At 31.4% G+C, this 24,583-nt stretch overlaps 1 protein-coding gene and 1 long non-coding RNA gene across 2 annotated transcripts; both read left to right on the forward strand.

The window, feature by feature from the left end:
- The first annotated feature begins 343 nt into the window (after positions 1-343).
- Positions 344-3,634, forward strand: LOC143250341 (uncharacterized). Its single transcript, XR_013028147.1, has 3 exons — positions 344-515; positions 923-1,022; positions 3,609-3,634. It is a non-coding gene; the product is annotated as an uncharacterized LOC143250341 (long non-coding RNA).
- Positions 3,635-3,641: 7 nt separating this feature from the next.
- On the forward strand, positions 3,642-23,529 carry LOC143251011 (receptor-type tyrosine-protein phosphatase mu-like). Its single transcript, XM_076502287.1, has 6 exons — positions 3,642-3,683; positions 5,101-5,241; positions 6,315-6,440; positions 7,332-7,489; positions 10,544-10,679; positions 19,677-23,529. Exons 2-6 carry the CDS (start codon positions 5,137-5,139, stop codon positions 19,758-19,760), a joined length of 609 nt encoding a protein of 202 aa, XP_076358402.1. The 5' UTR covers positions 3,642-3,683; positions 5,101-5,136; the 3' UTR covers positions 19,761-23,529.
- The last annotated feature ends 1,054 nt before the right edge of the window (positions 23,530-24,583 follow it).

A 24,583-nucleotide genomic window follows, 5' to 3' on the forward strand; every position in this document is an offset into this window, starting at 1 on the left:
CAACCACACTGAATATACTATATAAGTTGTTCACAAAATAATCAACAATGAAAAAAAGTTAAATACCAAAACAATAATAAATGAATAGTCTTCTTTAAATTTAACTTATGGCCTTAAGAGAATTATCTCAGTGCTAGAAGCTCATATAATAAATTTGTAATCTTAACATTAAGACAAAGTTAATGTTGAAAACCACATTTAATATGAATTAATTATGAACTACATTTTCAGGATTTTGAAGAACATTGTGTGTTAGTTGAACAACTAGTGAGGTACATAACTGCAAATTTTTTTTTTGGTATTTCCAAGTTATTCTTTTTTGTTTTTTTAAGAGGCTAAAAGGTTGTATATTGTTGCTTTTCTAGGAACAGTATATTTTCATTTATGAAGCTATTTCTGATGCCTTTCTGTGTGGCAATACAGTGGTAATGGCTGATCAACTTCACACTTACCTGCAACATATATTTTTTCCTCAGCTCAGCACTCAGATGTCTGAGTTGGAGCAGCAATTTGAGGTATCACTTGAACTGTATGATGTTTTTAGATTCTGTAAATAGTTTTATAAATTGCTAAAAGTTATAAGTTATTGAGATTTTTAATAATGATATTTTTGCCATTAGCCTCTTACCTAAATTTTTATGTAGCTTTTAAAATACTGTTAGCATAAGTAACTAGAAGAATTAAGCTGGGTATATTATGCAAAACAAAATAAGTACAATTGTTCCAAAATTTGTGATCTAAATTGTATTTTTATTCATCTTTATGCTCTCTCATAAAATATTTGACTGTTTTTCAATCCATGTGTAAAACTCCACATTCACAGTAATTATACCTATTCTCTTTGGGATTCAGAAATATTCTTTTCAGATGTCTGAGTAGTGTTATGATCCATGAATGTTTAATTACTGTACGTTATTTTTAGACTTTGTCTAAAATCCAGCGAAAGACAAGCATGAGTCAGTGCTCTGATGCTTTGAATGATATCAATATTTTGAAAAACAGAGATCCAACAATAGTTCCTTGTAAGTTATAGTTATTATTTTTAACTTCATAATAAAACATTTCAGTAAAGCTTACCTACCCTAAATGATAAATCTCAGCAGTCTAATTTTAAAATGAATAAAAATATTCAAAATAAATAACACCATAAAGAGAAATAGGTTTAAACTTATAATCTAAGTTCAAAGTTAATGCATGGCTTTTGTTATATTTTACTTGATGTAGATATTGTTTGTAAAATTTTCAAAAAATATTTGTTTTTTAATACATTGTAGTTAGCAACCAGTAATGTGTATATGTGTGTGTGTAATTTGTTATTTTAACTTCAAACAAGCTGAAACAAAACAAATTAAACAAAATATGCTGCATCAACTGAAAAGATCCCAGGGTGCAAACTACAATTTGGGATTATAAAATAAACCCCAGGTTTTGAGGTGACTCAGGAAGTATAACCCACATAGCAGTGGAGATACACCATCTATCAGTCTTAACCTCCATTCACCAGTCTCCACATAAGAAATAAACAATAGCAATAGATATAGAATTAGAAATAGAAATTAGAGAAGAGATGTGGGTGCTCAAGTCCACAACATCCCACATCTATATTGCTTTTCACTGCCTGCAGATAGTTTTGGGAAGGCTGCTGCTCTCCCCAGCAAAGAATTAATTGAAATAAAAATAAAAAAGAAATAAATGAGGTACTACAGTTTGGGAGAGTAAGATGAAAATTTATCTCTTGATGTTAGCATTAAGCCCCAATATAGTAGAAAGGCACTAACTGACAGCACAGCAAATGAACTATACCAGCATGAAGCATACCATCCAGCTGTCCAAACTAGTATAGCCCAACCACCACCCATTCATCAAGTCTACTGTAACTACCATGTTCTAAACAAGGTGTACATCTGCATAAAGTAGTGCCAAGCTACTAAATGATTTTATTCTTAACTAAAATAATTAGAAATTTTAAGTAAAATTTCTCTAATTTTTTATTTCTTTAGATTTATTTAATATGTCCTTTAGATTGCTACAGAATAATTTTATTTAAAGTTTCTTTATTAAATCCATTAACTATTATTTTTGTATCAGTATTTCAACATTACTGATAAAATATTGTAATTTATTACAAATTTTACAATATCTGAATAATTGCAAAGTTATATTGCTTATAACAGAAAGGATATGGTACATTACTATTGAAACAGGGTAAGCCATAAATTGGAAAGGTAAAATATTTCCTATTATCAAAAAATATTTTACATTGATATCCTTATCAATTATTTTAATTTCTAAATCTAAATAATGTATATTGAAGTATTTTCTATTTTTAATTCTATTGGATAAATAGTGTTATAACATTATTTATTTCAGGAATATTTATACTAATTAAATCTTCTATATATCTGTAAGTTAAGGTAAAAATATCTGATTTGTATAGTTTTCAATAAATATATTTTCATAATAGTAAAGATATAAATTAGCTATACAAGTAGAATTGTTAGCTCCTTGAAGCTTCTATTACTTGTTTAAAACCTGTTTGTTGAAAATATATAATTTTTATAAAACAGAAATTTAATATATCTTTTATGTTTTGAACTAAATTTTCGTTTTTCCAGTTCTGTAAAAGGGTAACAAACTATTCTATTAATGAATTATTATTAACACTTACATTTTTATTTTATCAAGTAAAATATTGAGTGCTTTATTTAATAATATAGCCAGTTGTTTGATAATTCTTTTTATTGCATTGGAAATAAATCTAAATTTAATTGGAGATTTATGTAGTTTGGGAGTAGCATAAAGAAACAGTAAATCTACATAAGAATTTCTTTTAGAATAAAGTTTATTATAAGCTTTAACGAAATTATTAATTACTGTACCTTTGGATTGGTTAACAAGTTTAAATATTTGTGTGTTGTTTATTTTTTTTATCATAATAAATGCATAAAAAAGTTTTACAAATGATACCATTGTTACAGTTAGCCTTATCAGTGGGAAGTACAACATATTTTTCTTGCAATTTTAAAACTTATTTGTTAATTGATGAAATGATAAATTTATATGGTTTTTTCTTTAATTTTATATAGGGTAATTTTATTTTTATATTTCTGTATATAATATATATATATATTTATAAATATGCATTTTACAGCAGAAAAATTGTGGTCTTTTAATGCAGTTTTTCAGTGAAGTATCACTTAGCACTATCTTAGATTATTGGCTGTAATTATAATAAGCTGTTTAATAGAGGATATCATATTTAACTGACCTATTTAAAATTCAGTATTTGAAATACTTCTTTTCAAAAATTAATTATCGACTGTTATACAAGTTTTAAATGTATAAAGGAAACCATCTTCTGCATTTGAGTAATATACAGGGTTTATATGTTATAAGCATGGTTGTGTGAAATTTTATTCTGGAGAAAATTTGTATTTCAAAAAACTTGTATATGAACTGTTTAAAAGCTTAACTTTATGAAGTTTCATCAATAATTTTTAAAGCATTTCTTGTAAAGTTTGGTTTTCTTTATTAATCCTGTCTAAATATTTTGTTTGAAACTTGTTTAACTTGCAAGAATGTACAAACTTTGTTTATCTGTTTCATAGCAAATAGAGCACGATCCAGTTGCTAACCCAGTAGCAGAATCAAAGAGTGATTATATCAATGCTATTACTGTAGATGTAAGTTTCACCATTTGATTAAGACATATGTATAAAACATATATAAAATTAACAGCTTACATACAGATATCTACTTCTGTAATATACTGAAATAGTGTTTGATGTTGTTAATGTAAATTTACAAAATTTCCATAACTTAAATAATTAAAATTATTAATATGTAAAAATAGTCATATCATCATGATGTTATTTTTTTAACTGAGTATTACCTAATATTGTGATTATATATATACTTTTTATATAGCATATACCTAACCTGTAACAGTATTATTAAAACAATGATAGTAAATGATTTATGTGTTGTTCATTAGTTGTAAGCTGAAATTATAATATAGAGAGTATAAGCAGTAAATCATGGTATCTGTAATATACCATTATACAAAATTAAAACCATAATTTGTGCATGTATGTTACTTTGGCATATATAGATGTAAAGAAATCAAATTATATTTACTGATACTTATTGCCACATATCAGTAAAAAATTTTTATATGTTAAGAATGAATTACAGATCCTATTTCATACAGTGTATTTACATTTACAACTGATATTCGTTTTTAAACCAGGGTGTTGTCTGCAATATTTCTTCAGATATAAAGATTGCATTTCTTCATTGAAAGTATCAAATGTAACTTATTAATTTACTTGTTCTTGTTGCAAGCAAGGTTATTTACATTATACTACCAGAAAGCTGCTAATTTAAATAAAAGAATATGTAAATTTAAGAACATCAAATAAATAAGTTGTATTGGAGCATGTCTTAGATTAGTCTGATGTAAGTATCTGTTCAAATTATCTTAAGATTTTAATAAACTTCCATGATGAACAGTCTATATATAAATAGAGCATACTGATTCATAAGCTGAGACCAAAAATGAATCACGCTAATTCGGATTATAAATTGCATGTTGTTTAATAACATTATAGAAAGTTTTCTCTATTTACAACTATTCATGAAAATGTTTTGTAATACATAACTTTTTATTTAATATATTTAGTCTCTGTGGTTGTTTAAATTAAACAATGAATTAATATTAACATTTTTCATCATGAGCATGAAAATAAGGCATTATAGAAGTATATGTTTGTACTATGAACATGGCTTATTTATCATGAAAATGCTTACTGTATGTGTAAAATGCAATTATAGTTACGCTATTGTGAAAAAGTAATATAAAAGTAAAAAAATTTATATTATAATGAAACATATAATAGACAATATGATCAAGGAAGAAGGACTTAAGGAAACTGAAACATTTAATATACTACAAAACATGCAATTTTGTAATTTGTTAGTTGTAACATGAATCAATTATGTAGTTCTTTAACATGTTTTCATCTAAGCCAATGAATATTTAACATAGTGAGTTTATTTTTGCTACAGTCAGTTTGTACATAACTTTTAATTTGTTTTTAGGGTTACAAGTGCAAAAATGCCTTTATTGTCACTCAGATGCCTCTTAAACAAACTGTTGTGGACTTCTGGCGATTGATTTATGATATGCAATCTTCAGTTATTGTAATGTTAAATGATCTTAGTAGAATTGAAAATACTATGGTAAGTAACACATATCAGTAGTGTATGTATGTTTATGTGTGTGTGTGTGTGATGTGAGAGACTAAATATCATTTGGGAATGATATTCTGAGCTGGTAAACAGTTTATGACGATGAATTATTGTGTTAATAAACAGATCTTGAAAATATATCCATATATGTTGTTTTTCTATGTGTGCAGTCAGTTCCTGAGCATGAGCTTCTCTCATTTCTGAGCAAGTTGTTTATGTATTTATGTGTTTGAGTAAATAGTTGTTAATGTTTTTGAACATTGTTTGTACATAATGTTAATATGTGTGCATATGCACTTCTTAGGATATATTATTATTGTGTTTGTAACAATTAACTGTTTTTGATTATTCCTTTGTACCTGAGTAAATAGTCCTGTATATTTAGGTTAAATCTCTTTGTTTTCATGGAAGACCTATAAATAATAAAAAAGATTTGACAGTTACAAAGTATGATTCTCAAAGAGATTAGTAGTCTGTGAAATTTTACTCTTCAATTAAATGTAGATATCATCGAAATTATTTGTGATCCGTGATTACGAGAAAACCCACTTGCTTTCTCTACCCATACCAGCTGTTTTTAAATGTATAATCTAAATTATTTACTCTTTGTACTTACAACTCTAAATAAGTTGCTGAAAGGTAAGGAAGGACAGATTTAAGAGAAATTTCCATATTTGTGGATTGTATTTTAACTAATAAAATACATCAGTTAACAGTTAGGATTTTTTTTTAATATTGTAGAGTTACAACTGTAAATTTGTGCATTAGCACTTGATTATTCAAACTAAAATGTTCTATTTTTTACAACAGTTATTTGACTTATTCTTTTAAAAATGTAAAAATATTTTTGTAGCATTACAGTTTTGTTCAATAATTATTTTACCTTTTGACAGACTATTAAATTGGTATCTATTTGCTAATTCGGTATACATGTGTATACTTATGAGAATTAACAAACTTCACACATTATTTAGTTTAGACCTTTAAAGATACAACTGTATTATGTATATATATATGTACGGTTTGCTTCAAAGCCTTGTTTTTTAACCATTTTTACTAAGTAGAACATTGGACAGTATTGGCCTAGTGAAGGTTGTGCAACGTATGGACCATTTGAAGTCCAAATTGTTGCATTTGAAGATCATGGTACACTTATAGTGCGAATTATGAAACTAATCAACCTCAACCAGGTAACCTTGAATCTAGTATTTAATCGATAGTTATATTATAGTGTATTCATTGTTATTACTAAACTTCACAAATAACATTAATTATAATTTTGCCAAGCTAAATCATTTAAAAAATCCTTGATTTGCTTTTATACAATTGTCATTTTACGTGTATTGTATAATTCTTGTGCATTTTATTATTATGTATTGTTAATCTTTCCTACTTGTGTAAAGGAAAAAAGTTTGCAATGGATACTAAAAAAAATGTGATGACGTGTTGTGATTCTACAATGTCAAATAATTGTCTCTGTTTCTATTCTGCATTATTATGATTAATGTAGATTTTTCTTCATAGTAAATAATTATAAATAATTGTTTACTTTAGGCTTTTGTTTCTACAATAAGCTGGTACTAATTTGTGGGCATGATTCAACAGAAAATGGCAACTAATGCTATTGAACAAATATCTTTTTAACAGATTAATAGCAAAGAAATCTCAGAAAAAGAACATTTTGTAAAATATTATGTTTAATATATTACAGACTGTATTTTAAATAAGAACACACAAATTAGCAATACAGTAAGTTAAAACTTTCTTCATAAAAAAAATCCAGTTAAATGTTCATTTAAGCAATAAAAAACTGCATTACTGTACCCAGATTTGATTACATTAGAGTTATGACAGAACTCCTCCTTCAAACTTATTAACTGGGTTTATATTAAACAAAATATAAATGACTTGAAAGAGGGTTATGAAATGGATTATTAAAGTGACCATGTTGTTTATTATATGAACACTCTCAGGTGAAATTAATTTCGTAGTGTGTGTTCTGAGTGTACAGGGCTGTTTCAGTTTTATCTTTAATTTTATTATCATGTAAAGTTGTATTCTAATGTTTGGGTTCTTTTCAGCCTGATGACAATCCACAGAAAGTCATTCAACTTCAATATATGGATTGGGATCAGGAAGAAGTATTGCCAACTAGCACTACATCAGTGTTGGCATTGTTAAATCAAGTTGAAAGATGGTACCGACGTACATCTGGTGGACCAATTGCTATACACTGCATGTAGGTTTTCTTCTATATTCAAGGTGGAATTTTTACACATATAATATTCTGTTTAATCTTTGGTCAAGGTATGTCTTTCAAAACATTCAGTATTCTTTACATGTTCACAAGAGAGATCAGTAGTTGTTGTTTTTCTCAATAGCTTTAGTGAATATTTAGAAAAGGGTGGCCAAATGTTTAAATGTTGGAGAATACGAGATATGAAAATTCAGAGGAAAATCAGATAAAATTGTGCACCCCATACATAATGTCACTATAAACTCTTGTTTCAAATAAACTATGTTATTAGTAACTGCAAACTTAAGAACCAACATAGAAATACATAGTAATTTAGATTTTAAGTGAGATTGACTATTTCCAATATTCTTTTACTTTCCTACAATGCAAAATAATAGGCTAGGTTAAGATTCACTGTTGCAATGCCAAACTGTCCTTCTCCAGTCACTGTATCAGAAGTTCACTCATGAGTTCTAACCACAATTGAATTTCTTTAACAATCTATAAATCCACTATTGCCTCAGCTTTCTTTCTTTAAAGTTATGTTCCATCTTTTCTCACTATACATGCAAAATATTTGATTTAAGGTTGAAAAAAATGCACTTTTTCAAGTGTTAAAATGTAATCTCGATACAATACATACCTCTTCTCGCACAATAAGCCTTCTCAATGTTCCACTGCTCTTTAATGTAATAATTTTTTTTTCTCACTTGATGAACTAGCCTTTATATCCCTTGAATTTAAGCTGCCCATTTACTATGAATAGAACATGTGATAGCCATTCACAAAAAAGAGCATGACACACTCTCCTAAAGCAGCTGGCTCCCTCTGTATTGGCACAACATATGTTGGTTGAGTTTCTCACTTGGTTTCAGTTTTCAGATTTTGTTTCTTTTTTTCCCACCATTTCATAGTTTGTTTGTCTTTGATATTTGTATGAATAATTTTATATTACAATTTCTTCTATTTGGATGTTACAACCTTTCATTACTATTTTCTCACAACTTCTTGGGAATTCTGAATTTGCAATTTACCATAATTACCACCATGGCTTCTGAAGTTAATGATAACACATGCACACCTGTTACTCACACCTTGGGGTCAAAATTACCTGAAGGGTAGGTGCAAGTCGTAGTTCCTTGGAAGAATATGGACTATTCTCTTTGTCATTCATTCCCAACACTATCTCGCTGTATCATTCTCTGATAGATAGCATCTACCTTCTTTTGTGATTTTCTTCTTGTAATTTCAGCTATACCTTCTTGGTAATTCAAGTTACAAGTTGTTTCTTTTCTTTGCTTCTACAAAGCTTAGGGAACTTCATCTGCCTTGTAATACAGGTTGTGCAATGTACAATTCCCTATTCCTAGAGTTGAGCAGGCATTCCTTATCCTCCTCATAATGCCAGTTGCATGATGTTTATTCCATGCTCTTATGGTTGGGTTGTGGTGGTTATTTTTCTGCTCATAATACCAGGTACAGGATGATTACCTATTCTTGCAGTTGAGTTGAAACTTCATAACAGTCCCATAAGTTTGGGTTCAGTTTGTTCTACTTCCTATATCCTACAGTTGATTTTAAAGTTTGTCTGGTGAATGTTTTTTGCATACTTCCTCTTCATAATTCCAGTTGCTTGCAGTATAACATTCGGTTTACTAACAGGAGGTGGTTGGTATATATATTATTCATGGTCCACTTGCTCTGACCACTATACACTGTTCATAATGATTTCAATTGTACATGAGGCCCTCCACCTTGTAATACGGAGAATGGGATGTTAAACGTGTTCTGTATAGTTGAGGTTGAGTAGATACCTAGCAATATCTAAATGAATACCTACATCTTCATAATTCTGAAACCTGGCTGTTAGATTTCCATTTGTCAATGTGCATTTGGAATTACCTCTGTGTCCAATTACTTGTGATTCTTATACTACCAAAATCAGATTTCCAGTCACATTTCTGAGGTTGAAGATGGAGAGAGATTCATACTGATTTGTATTTACACTAGATACATTGTTTATGAGGTCTTTCTTTTACCCACTTCAGGCCTTGATGCCACCAGTTTCTCAACACTACACTCCTTTGAGGATGAAGAACATACCTGTTCCAGTAGTGGTGCAGCCCTTATGTAAACTTCTATTCAAATACAGAACACATCTAATTGATTTTCTATGGATGCTTTGTGAAAAGCTCTCTTATTTTACTTTACACCTGTTCCTCCACCTTCTAAGTGTGGTATTCTAGTTATTTTGTGAGAAGGGATATGTATTATATTGGAAGTTATAATTTTCTTGCACTGAGAATGGATTTCTGATAAATACTTACCTCCTCTCAAACACTGTTCTCATCCCTCTTTCAGTGTTCTTCTAATTCTTGCAGGCCTAATGTCAAAAGTGACATTCATTTTAACTAGTACAGTGTGTGTCATGCTCCAATTGTTGAAGGATTGTCTATGCATGATAAATGAACAGCTCAAACTAGTGTATCAACAAGAAAAAATTATTTCCATTGTGTTAAAGGGTAGTGGAAGATCAAGAAGATTTATTTTGTAAAAAGAAATATCTGTGTAAGAAAATGATAACATTTGCTTTTTTTATATTGTGTTATGTTTCTAATTTTACTTGTTATCTAGATAATTTAATGTTGTATAAGTAGACATGTATCTAGGGAAGGGGGAGTCCAGAGTTCTTGACTTTCACCACATTTTTCACAAAAATTAGTAGTTATTCTTTGATGGATTAGCAGTCCATGGTCTACAGAGGATCTGGAAACCTTCAATTTTTAAAATACATTAACAACTAATTTTGTGTGACAATACATACTGAAAGCTATCCCCCATATGTCTGTCTTAGATTTGAATACCATTAGTCTTTAGGCAACTCCCATCTAATCCCACAAGTTTTTTTTTATTTTTTGTGAAAAACACCATTTTATTTATAGTAACTTGACTTCATGACTCTTACTATGTATTTCCTTTTTGTTGTGCTCTGTTATAGTGAATTAAAATTATCAGTTATGTATAAATGATGATAAGATCTCATTTTATTACTACCAGGAATGGTGCTAGTAGGTGTGGCTTGTTTTGTGCCACGAGCTGTATTTGTGATCAAATAAAAACAGAGCACCTCATGGACATTTTCCAAGTAGTCAAGTGGATTCGCAATAATCGACCAGAATTTATTTACTGTTTGGTAACTATTTCACATATGTTTCTTCTTATAACAGTTAATAATAATAATAGTTGAAAAACATTTTTTTTCTGCATTGAGTATTTTTTCCTCGATATACTTAACTAAAATAAATTTTGATACTCTGTCTATTCAAACAAATGGACTGTTGATTCTGTATCTTTCACAAACAAAATATGAGTGTGATGTAACAAGTAAACATAAAAGAATGAAAGAATTTAACTTTTTTTTTTCCAGTGCTGTGATAACTTGTGTATAGTTTCCTAAATAATTGACTAATTAGCTTCTGCTATACATTGCACTCCAAATATGTTCCATTATTAGGTTTTGGTATTAGGATAAATCACATTCACTGAGTTGTAAGTTAGCAATTTATTAATCATCTTCTTAAATGGTACAACCTCCTCTCACCAAAAACAATCTTGATCCAGGTTTATCCTCTAAGCATTGCTAAAACATTTTAATAAACAGCACACCAGTTTATACTTCATTTTTGCACCATTTCAGGATGTATTGGTCATGTGTGATTATTCTCTACCAATTATAATGTTCCATCTATATTAGTGCAACTAGCTCCCTTTACTAATCAAGCAAAATCCTCACTTTCAAGAATTGGCATTCTATTGTATAGACATGTGTTTTAACTCATTCTCCATGTGGCTACAAAATTTTGACTGTGCTTTATCACAAATGTATATCAGTTTCAACTTTAAGTTTTGACTTCTTGTATTTGATTCCCATTTTTTCTACTCATTCGTCAATCTGCACTTGTTCATTTCTGTATCTTATGCAAGGTATTTTCACTGGATGTTTTCTCCAATGGACTAAACTTGGTATAATTTGAGTATCTCAAGGTGTTTCCTCTGGATCTGGATGTTTTTTTTGTCCAGGCAGACAACACTTGTCGATCTTGTAAACCTATGCAAGGTGTTTCCACTGGATGTGTTTGCCCAGATAGACTGCATTTGGCCTATTCATTTACAATTTACAGCCCTAGACACATATATCACATTATCAGGCACATCACAATTCCTAACTATCACTATGTCCTATGCTAATGCTAGCTACATATGTGTACAAATATGAGCTATCTGTTGACAACAGGCTGATTCTGAATTACCTCACAAGTTTTCAACAGACAAATTCAAAGTGCTTCCTCTGGATTTGTTGCTTACAATATCATAGACAAGGCATTTCCAATGTATGTTTTACCGGTTGGACAGCATTTGACATGCTCCTGTTTTCAAGATTCTACCTTTGGTGCATTTTTATTTGAATCTGTTGTTGATTACACACAGGATTTTTCCCCGTATAATGCTCTATCACTTCATAGTTAAAGCACTTCTTCAGAATGGACGTGTACATCTTTTTTAAGGCTATGGTGCCTGCCTACTTCATTCTACTCCATATGTATTACTGTGTTAATTACTTGGTGAAAAGCGTACTTGTTCCAGAAGTAGTGCTATACCCCACAGATGTGCCCTCTTTTGTTATTATGGCACACCTGTTCTTTTAAAGCAGTTGTTCTCCACTTAATTGAATTGTGTTGTGCCTTCACTGGTCCCTCCACCTTTGCAACATGGGATTTTTGCTTTGAGTTGAGAGGGGGTAGTACCATTTCAGAAAGTAACATTTTTCTTACTCTGAAAATGTATTTCTGATTGTTACTTACCTTTACTCACTTACTTTCCACCCTTCGTCCCTAATTCTAAAAGTGAGGATTATAATGGAATAGTAGTGTGAGCTCACTATGCTAGTATAGATGGAACAGTATGATTAGCAGAGGGTAGTCACATGATCAACACTTATTCTGAAATAGTGCAGAAGTGAAGAGGTTAAAAAACTGGTGCACTGTAACAAAAAATTTTTAGCAGTGAAGTTGAGAATACACACAGTGGTTAAGATATCTGACCTCTATCACAGTTTTAACTATAAGTGGGCTAGAATTCTTGTACAATAGGTGTCTGTGACTTTTTGGTGATAAACTCAAACAATAAATGGACAGCATAAGATCTGATTGTTTTTAAAATATGTTCAAAACAAGAAAAAACATGGATAAAGATTAGTTACACTACAGAAAATAATAGTTTTATCAAAAATTCTAAAGCTCTTTTTCTTGTCAATGGTTCACACAGGCTGATTCAATTAACCCCTTAAATGTGGAGTTTTATGAAATAAATTATTAACCAATCAAAATTTAGTAATCAATTGAGTGCATTCTGCAGGCTGTTGATCAAAAGAAATTAAAACTAACCATATGGTATATCCTGCAATTGCTTGTTAGCTTACAGTTGCACCATATGATATGTTTCAGAGCTAAGGGGTTAACTTAATTCCTAAATAACTTGATACAATAGTCAAAGTTGTAAACTAACTACAAGAAGGTGACCATAATTGTTTTGGAAACAATTTGGAAAAGGGTCTGTTTTGAAGTAGGACTGATACATGCTGATTTGGTTTATAGAAATGATCCCTTTATCATGGTGAAAGAGAATCAATATTAAGTTTTTGAAGGACAAATTTAAACCCTTTACTGAGAATGCACAATTTTCTTGTATGTTGTTACCATTAACAACAAAGTTTATCCAATTTTCATTTTTGATTTCAATTGTTTCCATGAATTTGCATTCAAAATTTGTATCATTCTCAAATTATATGTGTTATTAGTCTGAATTTGAGGTTTAATGTCCCATACTATGATAATCCTATAACAGGCAATAATGCATTTACCACAATTTTCCAGAGAATGGGGTTGACTTTATCTGAAAGTACAAGCCTCAGTTCACTGGATGTTAGTCTGAGGTTCAATTGGTGATTTCATCTTGTTTACCTGAACATGTTTCTGGACAAAATTTGAAATTGATTTTTCTGGCACCTTACTTTATTCATCACATTCTGCACTCATTCAGGATAGTTCACCTCCCACTCCCTTTTTGCAATTGGTTAATCAGGTTTGTTGTGTTTTGATATCTCTCATGTAGCCTATGATTCCTTCCCTTTTTATTGGGTGATATTCCATTATCTAATTTTTGTTTTTCTTCTTTCATCAACATAAGTGTTCTTTCTCAGAGGTTGGATGTTGGCATACCTGGACCTCCTTGTTTGTTCGATCATCAAGCCTTGGATCCTGATGTTTCAGTCCACTTTAACTAAGCTTATTTTTCAAGTTTCTTATCCTGTCCTCTCTTTTACATTACCTTTCCTCCTTCCAGTTATTATCTGAAACCTTTCATCAGTCTTTTGAAGCCTTTACAAATAAGCTCAGAACACTTCTTTGGTTTGCCATGGTTCATTTATTGTTTTCTACTCTGTCTCTCAATACCTGGCTACTGTGTTGTTGTAGAGTGATGCAATACTTGAGGGAGTGCATATTCCCGACAGGATTTCTATCAAGGCCTCTTTCTTTGTGAAACCATGTATGGGAGTCATCCAGAATCTGTGGAATTATGGATCAATGTGGCAAGGTTACATTCTTCCTTATCTTCTCTGGTCACACATTTGTCTTATCCCTCCCAGGACTCTTCTGCTTAGTCTCCCACCATAGACCCTTACTTTCTTTCAGACATTCCTGCCCCTATCCTCATTTTTCCTTCACAATAGAACCCCACAAACTGCTGAGACCAGAATTCTACACTTTTCAGCTTTGTTGGGCTAATTCATGACAGAATTATGGGTTTTACAAGTTCTGTTGAATGTTTTTCTGATCTCTACCACCTCTTTGAGATATTTTCTTTCTCAGTTGGTTTACCAAAGCTGTTCAAGACCTTCTGCACAAAGAAGCTTTCATGTAAATGTACCCCTCTCAACCAGAATTTTATTCCCATCACTTCATGTTCCCAAAGAAGAGAGAAGATTGATAACCAGTTATTGATATGTCCCAGTTGAATTCCTTTCTGGACTCCCTCTCAATTCACTAGAAAGTCCTATTTTTCAGTGTTTTTCCTAGGGCTTTTGATGATCGAATTGTGATGGATGCCTTTCTTCTCATTCCTATTGCTCTTGAATCATGTTTGTTTGTTTTTTTGGTCCATCCCTGAGGTTTGGATGCTCCAGTTCAGGGCACTACTATTTGGTCTGTCATCAGCTCCTTATGTGTTTTATCAAGTGGTATGCATATTTTCTCATCACCTTTACTTGTTGAGTATTTGCACTCCTTACTCCATTAAAGACTAGCTCCTGCTTGCCTTTTTATATTACCAGCCCGAAGGTCACACATGTTTACCTTTACAAGAAGCATCAAGGGTGGGTTTTCTGATCAAGTTGAAGAAGTCCATTCTTACCCCCATAGAATACTATATTCATTTGGAGGTTTTTCTTCAATTTCACCATCAGTGAGGTTTACCTTTCTCCTGTTTCCCTCAGGGATATGGAATAAGCAGTCACAACAGCCCTCACTTTATATTCTGTCCTAGATGGCTCAAGAGGTTCTCTCTCTTTTGGTGATGTGGGTTTCCTTAGAAGCTCTTATTCTCTTGGGTCCCCCACTAGTACAGCGGTAAGTCTACGGATTTACAACACTAAAATCAGAGGTTCAATTCCTCTCGGTGGACTTGGCAGATAGTCTGAGGTGGCTTTGCTAATTGAAAACACATACACACATTCTCTTGGACTTAACTTATGTGCATTCACTATATGGGTGATTCTTGGTCAGTGGAACTTTCCATGGATCCTTTTGATCCATTATATTACTCTTACTTCCAAGATCGGGGCTGACCTTTCTTGGTGGCTCAACATGGATGACACCATGATAGGGGTTCCATTTCCTTCATCTTGTTCAGATTTACCTCTGTTAATGGACACATCTTTGTCAGGTCAGGGACTTTCCTCAACTCTTGAGAAGTTTCTAATCTGTGGTCTGTCAGTGAGCCTGCCCTCCATATCAGCATTAACTGTTGGCAGGTTGTCTGCCTTTTACCCATTTTATTCCTCTTCTGTGGGAGAGGGAGGTTATGGTCTGCTCTGACAATTCCAGTGCCACAATTATATCATCAAGCAAGATGATACTAAAATCAGATCTCTGTGATTTCAGACTCTAGATATTCTTTTCTGGACCAATGGCCACCACATGATGGTTTTAGCTTGCTACAATCCTGGTACTATGAACCTGGTTGTCAGTTGGTTATCTTGTCCCAACCATATACTCCTCATAAACTGGTCCTTTCATCCACAGGTCTTTTGTTGGGTGTGTTCTTGCCTGGAAACACTTCATATTGATCCATATAATGCGTGCTTGAATCTCAAATAACAAACTTCCTTCTTTTTGGTCTCTCATTCCACACCCATTAGCTTTGGGAGTGGATACATTCAGTTAGGATCAAAAATGTCTTTACATCTATGCTTACCCTCCAATTCGACTCCAGTCCAGAGTTGTATCCCTTATCCAGACCATTCTTTGTTTAGTCCTGCTTGTTGTTCTGTGCAGTTGTGATTCCCTCTGCTTTGGCCCTTAACTTGCACCACATCCACTGCTTTTACCCCTGTCCTTGTTTTCTTATTAATCAACCTCAGTCAGATATAGTTCATCCAGATTTCACCAGTCTCCATCTTCACAGTTGGCTTTTGTCAGGATCATTACCTCAGCCAACAGTCTGACTACTCACATTATCTTTTTCCTTTTCCAAACCATCAAACCTTTTATAACCACTTACCAAAGATGTTGGTCTAGCTTCTGCCTTTGGCCTTTTGGCCATGGCTTTCATCCTTCTATTCCTTATCTTTTCCAACTCCTTACCTGATTGTTTGAGAAGAGCATGTCTATTTTGAAAATGTATAGTTATTGGACAGTTATGTCAAACACCTTTCATTCCTTTCATCTTTTTGACTTCCATGTTCCTTTGGTTTGCTGGCTTGTGATCTTAACATAGTCCTTTATGTCCTTTACAGTTCTTTCTATATTGCCCTCTGCCCTGACTGGTCTGTCCTCCCTAAGACCTGTGCTGACCTGGAATGTGATTTGAGTTTCTCACCCATTTCCTTACCTTCATTTTCTTATACTCCCATTCCAACCTGGATAGGCTTCTTTCTTTGCTCCTTAATATACATATTGTCTTTTTTTCATGGTTTACATTCTTTACTTTTTATTCCCTGGAACTTCTCAGTTTTCTGTGATCTATCATCTGTTACTTTCACTGATGGAATATTTGAACATTTCCATAGTAAGTAGCTATCTACATGATGTTTATTTGCAACAAATTCATCATCTAACAGTATCTTTGGCTGCTCACATTCACCTTCCTTTTGAGGAGATTATTCAGGTTGAAATGTAGACTACTCCCAATATCTTCATTGCTCATTATCTGCACAATCCCACTGTATCTTCTTCTGGCAGATACTGACTTCCTCCTGTGAAAATTTTAAAAATGTCTATTTGCCTTTGGCTTTCATATATATATTTTCTTTTCAGCATCCTTAATCTTTGATTCAACAATGAAGATATCATTCTGTGACAAATGTTTCTTTGTCGGGTATGCTTTGCCACAAACATGCACTAGTTTTGAGTTGCAGTATAACAGTCACTGTAGAAATGGAATGTTCCTGTAAAACCAATAGTTGCTTGTCTACTGGTGTATATATCTGTACTAGATATAAATCAATTTCTATCTTTGCTTGACCATCACTCTTGAAGTTCAGGAGTAAAGCAGAATGGGATATTTGCCTATTAATGCAATGCTTCAATCAAATAAATTGGGGTTGGTGTGCTTTTGAAAATATGGAATTGCATTGGACAGTCTCCAGTGTGGTGTTTCTCCCCACCACATTTTCCTTCCCTTTTTTTCTTATATTGCAGCATGGAAGTCTTTACCAGTTCCCAGTTGCTTGGGTGTTGGACCATGGAAAATTCTGAATGAATATAGATATTTACAGGTAGTTCTTGATTTACAAGAATTGGTCTCATAAATCAAATGCTATTTCCCATAGGTTATACATGATGCATGCAATCCCAGTGGGAATGTCATTAGTCAAGCCTTGATATACTGCCTATGCTCACTTAGTCAACATAATATATTTAAAAATACATCAACTCCAGTGTGAAGCATGATAAATTGAATTTAATTACTTTGTCGTATGACCAAACAAATCCTGCGACTATCTGGCTACTGCACAGATAACTGCAACATTATTCTCATTGTAACATCACTTCAGCTATTGTGCATTGCACTGTCACAGATATTATTGTAATAAAGCATTTGCATTAGCTAAACCTTCAATCACATATTGAGCAAATGCTTCTGCTTGTATCATTACAAGACACAAATTGCTCAAAAATTGTTAATTTGAATTCACAATCTTGTAAATCAAAAAATGGTATTCTTCCATCAATCTTGTTAATCCAAAAATACATAAAACAAATTTGTGTAAATTGAGAATTACCTGTAATTTACAATACATACCCATTATTATCCATTTAGCAAAAGATGCTAAAGCTGGTTTTCTTCCTTCCATTTTCCCTGAATGCATTTTTTGCATGTGGACAGCAATAGACAAAATACATTGGTGGGACTAGATCCAGCCCATGTGGAATTCTCCTCATAATTCTGGATTCAGGGTGACAATATCCTGTTCCTAGGGCATAGTGCTGTAGATGTCTTTTCTTATTAAATCCAGTTTCAGGAGATTCCTTCTCTGTTTTTGTAGTTAAGTTTGGAAGACTTCATCTGCCTCGTAATACCAGCAACAGGATGTCCATGCTCATTTCCTACAGTTGGGCAATTTGTTCCATTTCCTTTTTGTAGTACAAGATACAGGATATTTCTGCCCTGCATTTGTGGATGAGTAAGTTATTATTTTGCCCATAATAGTGGCTACAGCTTTATTTTGTTCTTAAGGTTGAGGCAAACCATGACCCCATGGTTCCAGGTTTAGTTTGTTGCACTTCTCACTCATACAGTAGTTTTGGGAGCTTGTCTAGTAATAACTGGAAGTACACTTCTATTTCATAATTCTAGTTGCTTGATGTATGACACTGTTTACTTTCTTGTTACTGCATTTTTCCATCCTCGGCCTTTTGATGCCAAGGGAGAGTTATGGAACCTTATCTCTTTTGTTCAGGCTGGGAATATACCCGCCTAATCTTATTTATATATTGATAGAGCTTGCATCTCTCAGAAAGGGTTCTGCTTTTGGAAGTATTTTCCTTTTCTACACATTTTGTATTTAATTCCCTAGTTCCTGGGAAAAGAGAATACCTGTTCCAGAAATAGTGCAGTACACCATAAGTGTGCTTCATTTTCATCTCCAAACACACCCATTCATTCTGGGCAGTTGCTTTCCACTTTGATATTTGTGCACCTTCACCAGTCCTTCCTTTTTTGCAATATTGGACTCTAGCTTTATGTGAGAGGGGATAAGATTTTACTGGAAAATAATATTTTTTACACTGAAAATGTATATCTGGTGTTCTTATTTTGGTATCTGCTAATTCTCAAAAGTGATGATTGAGCTGGGATGTCAGGGGGAGCTAGTTACATAATATGTATATGTTTAGAAATGGCATGAAACTGATGGGGTATAAAGACTGGTACACTGATTTCAAAATTTTTAGCACTACTTAGAGGTAGACAAGGATCAAAATAGCTTTGTGAGGTTGGAAGAGATAAGTGCTTATTGGAAATATGGAAATGCATTCAGTGTAAGAAAATGTTAACTTTAATTACCCAGCTCTAGTTACCATTTACCTCTAAGGTTATCAGTACTTTTGAAAATACCGTAATGTGTCTATAAAACTATGTGTACTCAAACAATAAATACTGGGAATACAAATAATATTTCATAATTAGGTACATGTTAGTATTAAGGCCAGATGTTTGTATATCATTGAATAAAAAGCAAGTTTTTGAAGAGGGATGGTGCTTAAAACAATGATCAGATAATTAATATTAACCACTAACACTACTTTTATATTCTAAGTTTATTCATTGTTTTTATTTCAGTTCTTTCATTATTATTATTATTCGATATAGAACATTTTAATGTTTACTATATTGCTATGTTTATTTCCAGGAACAGTACAAGTTTTGCTATGAAGTTGCCTTAGAACTGGTGGACTCATTTTCTGTATGTGGAAACTTACAACGTTCTACTTAGATACAGAAGCTTTTTTTGAAAGTAAAATGATTAGAAAACAGTCATTAAAATACTTTGTATTTCTTATCATCAAGTTACTATAGCGAAAATTCAGAATTTACTTCACTTGTAAAATTTGGGTTTTCCAACTCCACCATTAATTCATTGGTTATTTCAATGCCCTGTTATTTTACCTTGTATGTTAATAAATATATTTAGCTCAAGTTTCTGTTTTGATATAAATAATTCTTGAAACAAGTGATTATTGATATCAAAAACATGAAGTATTATTTCATTTTTTTAAGCATGGCTTTAGTTTTTCAGCTAGAATAAGTCTCTTAACATTAAATGCAGGGCCATTTTGCTAATATGAAAAATAATGAGGCAATATTTCATGTTTATTCAGTAATCTAAGTGAAGGAAACCAAAATCCATGTGTTTCACACAAACTATGAAACTCAGGTGTGAATATTACCTCCTAGAATCCTAATAATTTCTTTTTTAACAAATTGCATGAAATCACTTGTTGTAGAACTTCTCATTCATTTTACTATGTTAAGCATCATGATTTGAAGTATGAATCACATAATGCTATGTTTTACTATTTTAATAGATTAGATTTTTGTCAACTGTTTCATATACCTATTTGGTGCTTCATCAGGAAACTTCCAGATGAATAGTTTTGTATGAATAATTGAGTTCAGTTTTCTTAATAAATGCTAGTGTGATATCATGCATCAAATTTTATTATTTAAAAAAAACAGTTATAAGAACTGCTGTCTCCAGAAATGTTTCTTTTGTATTTTTGGAGAATAGTTGTTATTTCTATCCTCAAATACTTTTAAGGGAAATTAATTTTTGATAATTGTCATATATTTGTGTATATATTTTACTGGTGCCTAATGTTCTCCATTTTCACTTACTATGAAAACAAATATCTAAATACCTTTGTCAGGAGATTCACGTATAACTATTGTTTAATCAATAAACTGTGACCAAAGTAGTGAAAGCACAATAAATGAAAGGTAAAAAGAAAACATTTAAATATATAATTTGGTTTTTAATTTGCTTCTGAGCTTATTTGTAAATTGCTTTTCACTTACATATATATATATATATGTGTGTGTGTGTGTGTTTAGATTTAAAATCAAATAAATATGTAATTTGGAGAAGTATTAGTGGTGCATGTGTGCCTGTTTTATTAACTTTTAAAGGTTTTTCTCTGAAACCTTATTTATTTCTGATTGCATTTTCTTCACGTTATTAATGAATAAAAGTACTACAAATATGCTTTAGTGTTGAACCACTTTATGTATTACAAATAAAACCAGTACAATGTTAAATTATGCAAACATGAAAATCAGCATTAATTTTTAATAATCATACTACCAAATAGATCCTGTATTCATTTCATTTGAAAACAGGCTAAACTTTCCTTGAAGTATGTTTTGAGAAAGCTACTGTTGTTGTTTTTTTACAATTTTACCATGTATAAAGTTCTATTGTATGAAACCAGTCATAGTTTGGATTAATTATGCATATATTATGTTGTGTAACATTCATTTACTTTCTAAGTTATTAAAATGTACCATCATTAGCTTTCAAATTGTGATATTTATGTATTTTAAACCATATTAAACATAAATGAAAAATCCTTGTAACCAAACATGGACAAACAGGCCGTAGTTAGAATTCAGAATTTATACCAATTTTCTAAATATTGTGTGCTGTGCTTAGAATGTAATATGCTACTGAACTGAAATATTAATTTCATTTTATATTTTTCTGTACAGAGAATGTTATGATTACTTAGTTAAGTGTTTCTTATGAGCTAGAAGTGCTTGTCATGTGATATTTCTCTCCTGAATGGAAAACAAAAACGTTATTTTGGAAAAGTGTTCAAAGGTTGTGGGTATAGAATAAGTATGGACTGTTTGTTTTGATAGCAGTTTCTCAGGCTAGTTGTAAGAACAAGTTCAATAAATCATTCTGTGTATTTGTTGCTAATATTTAATTACTAGTTAAGATATGTCCCTCAAGATTGCATAATGAATCACTTTGTTTTTGTCTAACTACAGAATTAATTTACTAATGGTCAACATTCTAGTGAAATATTACATCAGTTGTTTTATTTTGTATCAATATTCACTATAAAAAATAGGTAAATTTTTACTTGCTGGTATCATCATGACTTTGGATCCCATTCATAAAAGTATCTTAAATTTTCTTTCAGTTTCAGTAAAATGTTACCGATAAATAATTCATATTATCAATGTCATCAGAGCTTGATGTGTTGCCACTAATACTTAAGTGATGAACTTTTGTTAGACATATGATTGGATTACATGTTAATTATAGAAACATAATATGTTTAATCAATATTTTTACAGTAGAGAAAAAATTTGTAATTCATGAATAATCAAATAAATTAGAGTTTATCCAAAATTATTCAGTGAGTGTTTAGTTTTTAATTTTGGTGATTGGAAGATGCTAAATATTGATTTGTAGAAAGTATTCACATAAACACTGAAATAAACAAGCACCTTGTAGTTCTCAAAGTATGTAGAATCTTTTTTTTTTAAGGTTGTCTAAGATGTGTCTGAAATATTGTTTTTGAGCAATAACTAGGAATTCTGTCCTAGATTTGGATAGCAGTATAGAAATAGGTATATTTTCACAAGGGGCACCAGAGCATTGCCACTTCAAAATTGATATGTGACTATAAACAACAACACATCTTCTAATTGTATCCCTGTTACTATAACATCTTAATTTGTTACATCTCTTTACAAGCTAATTTCTGTGTTTTAAAATAAAAAAGTGCAACTAAAGCAGTGATTCTGTGACATGTTGTATTTACCGTTCTGTATTTCCACTCACTTATATGGTCAGTTCAAATGACAGCAGTAGGCCACTCTTTTTTTTTTATTATTTGTGGCAAACACAGAGCATGTTTGAATGACAAATTTAGTCACCCATTTCTTGATGTGTGGTAAATAGAGAACATGCTTCAATATTCATGGTCAGTCATGTAATAAGATGAACATTTAGAAACACATAAGACCTAAATTCATATTTAGTAAAATTTATTAACCTTCATAGTTCTGAATATGTATATTTAATGTGGAGATGGTCATCTTACCTGTATATTTGCTTCCAAGCTAAAAATACCAGAAAACCAAAATTATTGTCTAAAATTCTGTAGTCACCACAATGCATAGTTACTTCTTGCTTGACTGTGAGTCATCTTCAGTAAGAAAAATGAGTGTTCTATCTCTTTTCAGACCATTGAGAAAACTGCATAAACTAGTCTAAACCACATACATGTATATACTGTGTGGAATATATATAATGCTAGGAAAGTAAAACTTCATGCAGAAAAATGAAATATAATAATTGATTTTGTTTGCATAAATTTTGTTCACAATATTTATTATTTTTGAAGCCTGTTATATAGTAAAATATAGAAAGTTAAGTTTAAAACTTATTTGCTCTAATGTAGAACATACTACGTGTAGATAGGCATTGACCTTTTCCACCATATGATCAGGTGATATCTTGACTTGAAAACTTTATCACCCTTATTTTTTGCCAGAATGACCAACAGTGATGTAGGTAATACATGTGTCCCAAGAAGAATAGCATTGAAGAACTTTGTATATAATAATATATCAGTAGGGATTTGTAGATTTCTGAAAGCTTTTAACCTTGAGTATATGTGCTTTCTTTAACACACACGCATTTGTTGTTTTTTTTGTATTAAATAAAGATTGTTTTCAGTGTATTATACTCTCTGTACAATCTCTTTCTTTCTTGTAACTCAGTCAAACTAAGAGACTAGAGTTTTAGTCTACAGTATATTTTCTACTTGAACTTCCTGTTATTTTGCAAACCTTATCCAAATACTTGAAGAAAAATCAGTGAATATGTAAATATCCCACCTTTGTAGTATAATATATGTTGACTTTTCAGTCTAATAAATTCCAAACCATGAAAATTAGAGTGCTGACAGTGTTGAAACACTTCTGCCATGATTTGTAGGGATATTGCACATCCTATGTTATTATTATAAGTGTAATTGTAAACTTTACTAGCTTTATTAATATGGTTTCTGTCTAGTGTAATCAAATTTTACTCTGGTTTTCCAAATGTCTAGTTCCTATCATTTACAGAGGTTTACATTTTTTTCTATTTTAAATTTAGTAACCTCACTTTTAAACTGTTCTAACATCAATTAATAAATTCTATAATTTGTCGATTGGTTGGTTGGTTGATTTAGTGTTTTATGGCACAAAGCAGCTAGGCTATATGTGCCAAACATACCGTAAAAGGTTAAAAGTAAATTTACTAAAATTCATAAAAGGAAATTAAGGTAAAAACAAAACAAAGTTTTTAAAAAAGACACATAAATAACATAAAACCAATGTTTACATCTAGTCTACAATGTCAACAGAAAATCTACAGTAATTCAAGTTATAAAGATTTTCTGTAGCATAACTAACTGTAATAATCATAACTCACCAGGAAGACTAAATGGTAAGTACAAAAACCACCGTCAGTCACCTGAAGTTGGCCTTTACAGTCCTGGTTCCGAGTTATTTGACATTATGGCGATTTTCAAAAATGAAAGTAATAAAAAGGTTTTAAAAGATGTGTAGCAAAATTACAATAATAACTCTCCGGATGACTAACGGACAGTTCAAACAGAAGCGTCAGTCACCTGAAGTTGACCTTTCCAGTCCTGGTTTTGAGTTATTTAATGTTACAGCCAGTTTCTAATTTCAAATCAAACTAGATGAACTGTGATTTTTAAAATGGAGCCACATTAAAAAGGTGTAATATGT

The sequence above is a fragment of the Tachypleus tridentatus genome, chromosome 5 (assembly GCF_004210375.1).
Source record: "Tachypleus tridentatus isolate NWPU-2018 chromosome 5, ASM421037v1, whole genome shotgun sequence".
NCBI classification, from domain to species: domain Eukaryota; kingdom Metazoa; phylum Arthropoda; class Merostomata; order Xiphosura; family Limulidae; genus Tachypleus; species Tachypleus tridentatus.

Bases quoted from the DNA above. Each gene is read 5' to 3' on its own strand.
- LOC143251011 (XM_076502287.1), top strand. From the start codon at position 5,137: ATGCCTCTTAAACAAACTGTTGTGGACTTCTGGCGATTGATTTATGAT. The intron at 7,490-10,543 runs GTAGGTTTTCTT...TATTACTACCAG, and splicing joins CCAATTGCTATACACTGCAT to GAATGGTGCTAGTAGGTGTG. The intron at 10,680-19,676 runs GTAACTATTTCA...GTTTATTTCCAG, and splicing joins CAGAATTTATTTACTGTTTG to GAACAGTACAAGTTTTGCTA.